This window comes from Harmonia axyridis, chromosome 5, assembly GCF_914767665.1.
Source record: "Harmonia axyridis chromosome 5, icHarAxyr1.1, whole genome shotgun sequence".
NCBI lineage: Eukaryota > Metazoa > Arthropoda > Insecta > Coleoptera > Coccinellidae > Harmonia > Harmonia axyridis.
Window position 1 is genome coordinate 39426352 of NC_059505.1, and position 10448 is coordinate 39436799.

At 34.1% G+C, this 10448-nt stretch overlaps 1 protein-coding gene across 1 annotated transcript; it reads left to right on the forward strand.

Annotated features, from left to right (window-relative positions):
• The first annotated feature begins 274 nt into the window (after window positions 1–274).
• LOC123680626 lies at window positions 275–10186 on the forward strand. Its single transcript, XM_045618611.1, has 3 exons — window positions 275–701; window positions 7860–8001; window positions 9886–10186. Exons 1-3 carry the CDS (start codon window positions 665–667, stop codon window positions 10043–10045), a joined length of 339 nt encoding a protein of 112 aa, XP_045474567.1. The 5' UTR covers window positions 275–664; the 3' UTR covers window positions 10046–10186.
• Window positions 10187–10448: the final 262 nt, after the last annotated feature.

Consider the following 10448-nt stretch of genomic DNA (forward strand, 5'->3'; position numbering starts at 1 on the left):
AATACTTCAGTACCCGATAGTATCCGAGTTACACACCTCTACTGTACAGAAATGTCAACCCAATTTGACATTCTCAACTGTCAAACCATAGACAACAACGTCAACAACCATCGAAACCTCTAATGCAGCTAAAAAACACCCGTTATTACCATATAAAAACCAATCAAAGCAATCAACCGTGGAAGGTAGAAAATCACCGCCTTCCAATTCCAAATCACCATCTCCTTATCTCCCACTACGAATTCTGTATCCCCGTACTCTCCAACACGGTACCGCTCTGTCGCCTGCTCTATCGACGACAAATATCGTAGTATCCTAAACCCGCGTGTGTCTCAATCACCAGATTTCCTCTACCCACACGCAAACAGCGTTCGAGAACCCAACAAAAAACACGCATCACGTGGTGCACTAGACACGTTCAATTGTCCGAAAGCGAACGGGCTAATAAAGAACAGTAATAAAGGTAGACGCCGATCAAGTCGTACCATCAGTACCGCTCCTGTGTGTCCCCCCTTAGGCGGTCGACAGGTACGTTTATTTTTCATTTCGCGTGGTACCTGGGCTGCTGCGATAGGGGTTGTTGAAGCTGTGCGGGGGATGTAAAAATTGTAGAGCAGGCTGTGTTATTGCGGATGTTCGTTGTTATTGTTCAGTCTAGATAGCCATGGATAGGACTGGTAGTGAAATTAGTTGGAACCACGGTAAGTGGAGATTGTTTTGTTGTTGTGTATAGATAGTTACGTTGAACTCGGTACGACAAAGTTTTCTAGTTGTTTTTTTTTGGTTGCGTGTTCGTTTATAATTTTTTGTGTTATACCGGGTGGTCTTAAATTGAGGTTAAGTGTCGAGATCTTCGGATTATATTATACTGGGTGTTAGTGAATAGGTGCGACAACTTCAGGTGGTGATTCTGCGTGGAAAAATATTACGAGATACCGGGTGTTAAAATTTTTCTTAAAAATAGTCTATTTATATTCTGCTCTGAAATCAATCGAGATTTCCAATTAAATTTTGTGTGTTTGAAAAAGTAATTATTGATCTTTTATTGACATGCAATTAAGAATTTTTATGGACATCATTGACGCGGTAAAGATCTCTCTTTTTTTCACAAAAAAAATGTATGTCACTGAGATTTATTTATTTATTACACCATTCAACAGCCTAGTGCGAGCCATGAAATGATTATACAAAAAAAAAAATAAAAATGAAGAAAGAAATGCCCACACCTAGATTCATATGTTGTAATTTAATTCAGACTATGATGCAAGAATAGTCTTCCTTATTACAGATAGTTTACAATCCAAAATGTCAAAAAAATCCTGAACAGAAAGGTAGCTCTGACATATCCGGTACAGATATTTCAAACTAAAAATCATTTTTGAGTTCCTCGTTTGATTTGAGACAAAAAATCTCTCATGTCGTTTTTTCGTATGGGGCGCCGTTTTCATCTTACCTTCTATTTTCCATAACTTCAATAAACTATCTATTATTGTAGTACAGTTCTTAAATTTAAGATGTTTTAATTTTTTTGCATAAAAACGGCACCCCATACGCAAAAAAGGCATAAAAGATTTTTGTCACAAAATGAACGAACAATTCAAAAATGATTTTCAATTTGAAATATCTCAGTGGCGTAGCATTTTAGAGAGCAATAAATGAATAGTCAGTAATTTAACCACCCCGTATCTCAGAAAATGAAGTATTACAAAAGTTTTATAGCAAACGTCATTAATTTCTCACCCCCGAAGTTTGTCGCACTTATTTACTAACACCCTGTATACAGATGATGATTATTTCCGTCTAGTTGGATTTCCTCTATTTCCAGGATGTCCCAAGATCTCGTAACAAGATTTTAAATTAGGGGTTTGAACGCGATGCTGCCAGATTTATACTTCCGTTGATAACGAAAGAGAAAGGGGTGAATAAACGAAGTGCGTATTGTCAAATCTACAGGATGTAGAACGAACGTTGCATTCCAACTTTTTGGTGTTGTTCTAATAACTTGTTAGCAGAAGTTTTTTGAGTTCTACAGGGAAAATAGTATATTGCCCAAAATTAAAGTTTTCCCAAATGTCAGCTGAATATCTTCAACGCCTGTATCTCGAAAGCAATATTCATGAGGCTTTTACCTCCAGTTAAGGAACATACTCTATAGTTGACATTTATCGTTATCGGTAATACGCTTCAGCTTATTCGAAATTAAATTCTCAATAGCCCTAAAACGAATTTTCTATTAACTAAATTGGATATAACTTTCTATTAATAGATTGATTGATAGATCTGAATGAATTGTGAACCCTAAGGTAGAAGTAAAATAATAACTTCCTTGCTCAAATAAGTTTATCTATGAAACGACACTAAATTACTATTACTAAATATTTCGTTGCGCACATCAGCTGCAATTAACAAATTTTATTACTAGAAATTTGCAAAGACGACGACATCTTTTTAGCAATTTGTCTATAATTTTCCATCTTTAAAACGGTCAGAACATTAATGAAGTATAACTTATTTAAATGCTATGGCAATCAATTTTGTATCTAATTAGCTACTTTTTCACGTTTGGAAATGACTACCTATTTAATAGTTTTCGGAAAGAAGTGAACATTTTCAACTTTTGCTAGTACTTTTCCTTTGGAAATTCACCTTCGAATTATTTTCATTTTTGTATTATTAATCACTCTGTTCGTGTTAATATGAATCAGTTCGTTTGAGACTCACTTGTTAAGAATTTCAGGTTGTCGAAGCAAGTTTTACTCGATCCTCGATGTACAAGGGCTGTACAATAAGTTTAAAGACGCACGAATTCAATGCTTATGTTTTACCTACTATCTTGAAATTATAGGAAAGTTGTAAAGAAAAGGCTCATTGAAGAAATGTTCATCTTATTGCTGGATCGCAAAAAATCTTGCTTCGGAGAGAGAGAGAGAGAGAAAAGAATCAGCTTCAGACTTTTTTCTTTATCCACCTGTTGCTACCTCTGTAGTTTAGATAAACTGGGGTTCCACAAGAGTCGTTTCTAGGAATTCATAAATTCAAGTAGTACTCTACCATATTTATGTACGTCGTATGATTTTTTCATTTGAAGTAGTTTGTGGTTTATTATTCACAGTAATAAATTATTTAAATTTGGTTTCTCTTGGAATATTCACCTTTTTATCTTTTCTACTTATTGCCTAATGAGATTAAGACTAACATTCAACATAAAAATGATAATTCACAGCGATAATACAGGGTGTTCATAATTTGGGGGTACAATAATGAGAAACTTCCTGGTTAATTTGAAAAAAAAGTCTCATAATTATGGATCATGAAAGTTTTGTTTCAGAGATACAATAAGGTGTTAAGAGTTTGGTTTTTTTTTTCAAGTTTTTTTCTAATAGCATCTGCGTTTGACAAGATATCGCACTGAATTTCAACATAGTGCTCCAATTAAGCGTTTACATCATGTGATACATCAATTTAGATTGCAAATCTACAGGGTGGTATATTTCTGGAACAGTGCTAACTTTTTTCTCCCAGAACGTTTTTTTGGTTGATCACTGGTAGTTACAAAAATGTGAAAAGAAACTTTGATCAGATACGAAAATTTTTGTTTTCTTGTATTTTTGTTGTATCTTTTTATTTTCGGGAAGAAAATTTAAACAATTCTATCGGAATACTCAGGAAAATCCGAAATAAGATAAAAATCCAGTTAGTAAGCTGTGATAAATGAAAAAACCATAAATTCAACAATTTTTAAACGTTGTTGAAGCGTGTATATTTCCATGATTGAAAGGCATTACCTATACGCTCTATTAGTGTGACTTCACACACCGCCATTTTTGGTTCTCCTGTCAGTGTTCGGAATCCAAACAAATAAATTGTCATTCAAATTAGTACGGTGTCGTTGAAGGAATTGGCTTATTTTCATAAATAAGAGTATTTGAGGAACGATTTCAGTATTAATTGATAGACAGAAGGAACGAGGTTAATACCAGTAAGTTTGAATCCTGTATCATTCCCCAGATTTTGTATAAAGCCGTGTTTATTAGTTGAACTTCAAGTTCGAACTTACTGGCATTAATCTCGTGCCTTTTGTCTATCAATTAATAGTAAAATCGTTCCTTAAATAATCTTATTTATCAAAATAAGCCAATTTCTTCAACGACAACGTACTAATTTGAATGACAATTTGTTTGTTTGGATTCCGAACACTGACAGGAGAACCAAAAATGGCGGTGTGTGACGTCATCACTAATAGAGCGTATTGAACACAAATGACATAAGAAATGTCAAACAATAATACACAGTGTTGCCATTATAACCCTTTTAAATTCTTCTCATTCTTATCGAAAACCCAAAAAGTACTTATTTATCTATCTGACGATTAAGGTGTCAAGTTCCTTCATATTATACGTTTTATAGCGACTCATTTTTGGTGGTTTTTCCAAGTAAGTACATGTTTCCAAGTTGGAACTCTGCAATTCAATATTATGGAATGGTATTTATCCTTGACTGACCGTCAATTTTGAGTCTAGCGTATATTTCATAAGTTACATACACTCTTTCAATTTCCTCAATTGCAGTTTCACCTCGACGCGGTAGAAAACGAATTAAGACATACCGCGATAATTGCTATAGTCCTGTTCCAAGCCGTACCACCTTCTAACTTGCAATTTATGCATAATAGCAATGAGCAGCTACCTCGACCAGTCCTTTCTAAGTTGAAATACGCGGTGTTATTTCGATCGTTAGAACCGTCAGCCGATCACCTTTACGCGGATAGATATCGAATGGGTTTTTTTCAACCTTTCTTTACGTTCGAAGAAGTATTTGATATATAATCTCATGAAACTAGTTTTTTTTTTTATGGGAATAAGTAAAAATGTTGAATGTTTATCTGACCTGGTACAATGTCCAAGGTTAAGGTGAATCCTAATTTTTAAGCTCAATTTATTGAAACCGATGATGGAACAATTTCCCTAAAGAACTATTTTTTCTCTCACAAACGTTCCATGACAGATTTCTATCCAACAAATCATAGTGAAAAAGAAATTAAGCATTTCAAAATACACATTTTTCTATATTTAGGATTACAAATATTTTTTAGAAGAATAATGTTGGCATGAGATCATTTTAAGGAAAATGATCCAGTGCTCCACCATCAACTGAGCTACCGAGAAAGTTGGTGGAGCACTGGACTAGTGATTCAGGGGTTCCGGGTTCGAGTCTCGCTCGAGGAGGTACTTTTTACGGAATTGAACAATTGTCTGCTTCCGTGATATTATTCTCCTTATCACTTCACTGACGCTACAACCATTATTAGGCCGATTGAAAAGTCCCCGATCTGATTCACAGATGGCGGTGCTAGTATTAAATCCATATGATTTTTAGTTAGTACCAACCTTCAAACGATACTTGTCGAAATTTGACAGCAGTCCGACCATTAGTTTGTAAGATATTGCGTTGTGAGTGAAGCTACTTTAGTTATTTGAAAAGAGATGAAAAAGAAGAATTTCGTGTGCTGATGAAATATTGCTTTTTGAAGGGAAAAAATAGAGTTGAAGCGAAACTTTGGCTTGATGAAGAGTTTCCGGGGTCTGCACCAGGAAAATCACCCATCATTGATTGGTATGCTAAGTTTAAACGTGGTGAAATGAGCACCGAAGACGGCGAACGCAATGAATGCCCATAAGAGATTGTAACCGACGAAAAAATCAGAAAAGTTCATAAAATAATTTTGAATGATCGCAAAGTGAAGTTGATCGAGATAGCAGACATTGTGAAGATATCATCTGAACGTGTACATCATATCATTCACGAATATTTGTACATGAGAAAACTGTGTGCAAAATGGGTGCCGTGCGAGCTCACAATCGATCAAACGCAACAACGTGTTAATGATTCTGAGTATTGTTTGAAGCTGTTTAAGTCCAATAAACCTGAATTTTGCGTCGATTCGTGACAATAGATGAAACATGGCCAGACCATCAACAGCAATTATTATATGTATAGCATTATTGGAGCGTTCAAAGGATGAAATCGTTAAAAAACGGCCTCATTTGAGGAAAAAAAAGGTGCTGTTTCACAAGACAAGGCACCGTATCACAAATCGATGAAAACAATGGCAAAATTGCATGAATTGGGCTTCGAATTGCTTCTGCATCCACCGTATACGCAAGATCTGGCCCCCAGTGACTTTTTCCTGTTCCCAGACTTCGAAAGAATGCTCGCTGAAAAGAAATGTAACGCCAATAAAGAAGTAATCGCCTAAACTGAGGCCTATTTTGAAGCGAAAGACAGATCGTAGTACAAAAATGGTATCGAAAAGTTGGAAGATCGCTATAATCACCGTATCGACCTCGGAGGCAACTATGTTGAATAAAAAAATCGAATTTTGCCAAAAAAATGTGTTTTACTATGTTAGACCGGGGACTTTTCAGTAGGCCTGTTAATTGTTTGTAATTCACCGAACAAAGTAATCGTATCAGCAATGAATCTCAAACACTTTTACTTTCAGACGTGCTCTTATTGTTGATGAACTAACTACCTAAGTATTATATAATCTTGATTTAGCAATTCACCGACCCAATTTCAACGTTTCAAGTCGTTCCACAATGTCGAGCAGTCCTTACAAACTCGATTTTCATCGCTTCGAATCAATTTCCATATTCATAAAGATACGCAACGTGATTTTTTTTCATCCTTATGGATCGTCCATAACCTTGCTATTATCGGCACATCTCAGACGCTTGTTCCATAAATTAGAAACGTGCGGTTTAAAATTCCTACATTTTAAATAAATAAACAATCGCGAATCGAAGATCACGTAACTGCGTTTCTAAAAACCGATAAAAATTCAAACAGGAATTTATCGAATTAATTTCGATGTACCGGGTTTTTCACCATAATTAGACCCCACTTTAACTTTTTTATTAAAAGAGGTACAACAAAATGTTTTCAACAAAAGTTTCACGAAATCGACTAGTGTTTTCTAAAATGATTTCACAAAACGGAATATATACAGAGTGGGCAACATATTGATTGCAACTTCATTTTTTCAAATGGAACAGACTGTATATTTTGCGATATTTGACTAGCTCTTCTTCCCCTGATTTCGAATATTTGACATATGTTTGGTCTTTCTCTTTTATTCTGAGTACCACAGAGTTTCAAATTTTAAGAACTACCTGGCATGCTCACTAATCAGTTTTCAAGTGGTCGGCTGCGATAACTCAAAATGCCCTTTTCTGAGTTACCTCGTTGTCAACGATATGACATACGTATTTCACTATAAATTGGAATTGGATGATTTGGATGCAACTCCATATATTCTCTCCTTGTAGCTTTCTTATTTTTATTGTTCTTCACATAAAGTGAAAATATTTCAAATTTTTCCGCTTCTGTGTAGTGCATATTCGATGAATAGTTCTATTCAATGTCAAACGTATGTTATATATCGTTGCCAAACGAGATAACTCAAAAAAGGGCATTTTGAATTATCGCAGCCTTCCACTTGAAAACTGATTATTGAAAATTTGAAACTCTGTGGTACTCAGAATAAGAGAGATAGGTTAAACATATGTTATATATTCGAAGTCAGGGGAAAAAGAGCTAGTCAAATATAGAAAAATATATAGGGTGTTCCATCTGAAAAAATGAAGTAGCAATCAATATGTTGCCTACTCTGTATATATTTTTTTTTGTGAAATCATTTTATAAAACACTAGTCCATTTCATGAAACTTTTGTAGAAAACATTTTTTGTACCTCTTTTAGTAACAAAATCGAAAAATTATGGTGAAAAACCCGGTACATGTTGCATCATTCGACCTGACTGATTGCCAATTGTGATATAAGTAATTGATATCTTTGCAGATGATGATGCTGGGGGTACCACCAGATCGCCGGATGTTATTGGAGAAGGGGGCCAATTTACCGTGGCAGTATTTCTTGTGGTCGCTGTGGTCGCCATCACCCTTCTGTTTGCCCTAGGGATCTTCATCGATTGTCGACATCAGTAAGTATAACTTGTCAGAGTTCTTCTTGTTGTATGAGTACTGGAATTTTATTCCCTATGCCTCTACTATAATTCATCCAATTTTCTACTGTCGTTCATTTGGGAGAGTTTTCTCCTTTCTGCATGACATTATTTTCCTCTATTCGATTCTTTGAAAGAGGTAATTCCTCTTTTATGTCTTTCTTGTTGGAATTTGTATTATCTTTGTTAGTTCTCTATTTAGCTAGCGCTTTTGAAGTCTTCTTTATTTATTTGTTTACTATTTCCTCGATAGTTTCGATTTTTAACTCCTCTCTGATTTTTTGGTTGCTAATATACCATAGGACGATTATTGTGTAGAAATTCAATTTTTACGGTTTTTTTCCAAATTTTGAGTTGAAAATCCTCATGAACTGTGAGGTCTACGAAAAATCGGTGAGCGGTGTTAGAATGAGAAATGAATGATCTCCAATTAGCCGAATTTCATAGTTACCTGAAAATTTTTAGTTCGAAAAATTTCACTAAAATTTCACTAAAATTTTCAATACCTAATCCTTAAAAAAACGAAAAATTAGAAGTACCTACATGCGAAGTTTATACCATTCTCTAATTGATACGATAACGTAAATCGCGTAAATGCCTGCAGTTAACCGATAAGTCCTATATTTCAGAAATTATAAGCTTTAGAATGAATTTTTTTCAAACATTTTTCATCATTTTCTAGGGGCTGCGAATCCTCCTTGACGCAAGATACGGACTTGAAATCTCAATATGTTGTAAATCATAGCTTGATTAATAAAAAACGTTTTAATTCGAGTGGGCTGTGACCAATATTCCAGGAGATATTACGATTATTGTGTAGAAATTCAATTTTCATGGGTTTTTTCCAAATTTCAAGTTGAAATTTCCAAATTTTCAAGAATATTAAAAAAAAATGTGAGTCCTCGTCGTCACCTTTCATTTCATAAAAATCCCATTAACTCATGAACTGTTGAGTTTTGGCCAAGTTATAGGTAGCATATAGCTAAAATTGTCATAAATAATAGTTATTTATGCAACAAGTGCAAAAAGTAACAACGACAACACGTCGAGTGCAATAAACAATTTTTGCACGAGTTGCATACAACAGTTTTTCTACGTTCATGCAAAAAGCAAAAAATGATTTATTGAGGTGCGGCACTAGGTGTAGGAAAATGAAAAGCGCAACTTGAATACTTTATTATTAATATCGATTTGCATTGAAACAGGAACTAATACGTTACGAACAATTTAACTCAAACTTTATTTTTACCCTCAATGTTGAAAGTGAATGAACAATTGGTGCAATTTTCAATATGAATATTTCGTAGTGAAGTACTTTTTAAATCCACTTCTTGATTTGTTACTGCTGTAAACTCACTAGTACTTGGTAACTTCACATCGTTATTTCCTTCAGGCTGAAATATTTGTTTGTTATGATGACAGCAAGTAGAATGACAGATGAGTGCAATAAAAACTTTATTGCACTAGTGCAATAAAGAACTTCTTTTTCCACTAAATATAGTTCAATAAAGTTTTGCTTTTTGCATGAATGTAGAAAAAACTATTTGTCGATGCAATAATATACGCAATGTGCAATTTGAAATAAGGAAGTAGAAGTCTGTTTCCTGTATAACCGGAAATTGATCTGAAAATATTTAAGGAACAAAGATCATTCCCTCAAACCCCAACATGCAGATTTTCAGCACAAAATTATGATTAGTTTTCCATAAATGTCTAATGGGTCATCGCGGTGGATCACCCTGTATTTAAAAATCAGCAATAAGAATTTGAGAAAAATTAGCAATAACCTAAACGTATTGAACTATGATTCAACAAGCACGAAATAATTTTTGAACTGTAATAAAAAATCTTTTTCTTTTTCAGGAAAATCGACGATGAAGAGCAACAACGCAAGCAAAACCAAAGGAGGTTAAGATTGAAGTTGCCAAAGCTGAATAAAAAAGTACCCAAGAGAGATGACAAAGACTGCATTGTAGAAAATATGGAAGAGAATGAAGCATCTACCTCAAACGCTATAGTCTAATTACTTATATGGATTTTATTGATATATGAAAGCCACTGATATATTATTTTATCATTTAATTTCTATAAGTTGCAAAATGTTTATGTAAATACTAGTAGTTGTATATAAACTAGAATAAAAGATGGATATATTGAGTGTTAAGTCAGTTTAGTTTGTTATTGATCATTATTAATCTTGGTTTATTGTTTTAAATGATGAGAGAAGCACTGAAATGAAGAAATGAATATTCAAATTCATATTTTTAATATAATTGATCTAGTTGAAAGTTCCTGATCTGTGAATATCACTTTTTATTGGCATTAAATCGTGACAATAGAGGCAATCAAATCAAAAATTTAGATGTGCTGAAACCATGCAAGATAACACTTATCCTATTTTTCTTGTATTGGTTTAGATAATGCCT

Bases quoted from the DNA above. Each gene is read 5' to 3' on its own strand.
- LOC123680626 (XM_045618611.1), top strand. From the start codon at position 665: ATGGATAGGACTGGTAGTGAAATTAGTTGGAACCACG. The intron at 702-7,859 runs GTAAGTGGAGAT...ATATCTTTGCAG, and splicing joins TGAAATTAGTTGGAACCACG to ATGATGATGCTGGGGGTACC. The intron at 8,002-9,885 runs GTAAGTATAACT...TTTCTTTTTCAG, and splicing joins TTCATCGATTGTCGACATCA to GAAAATCGACGATGAAGAGC.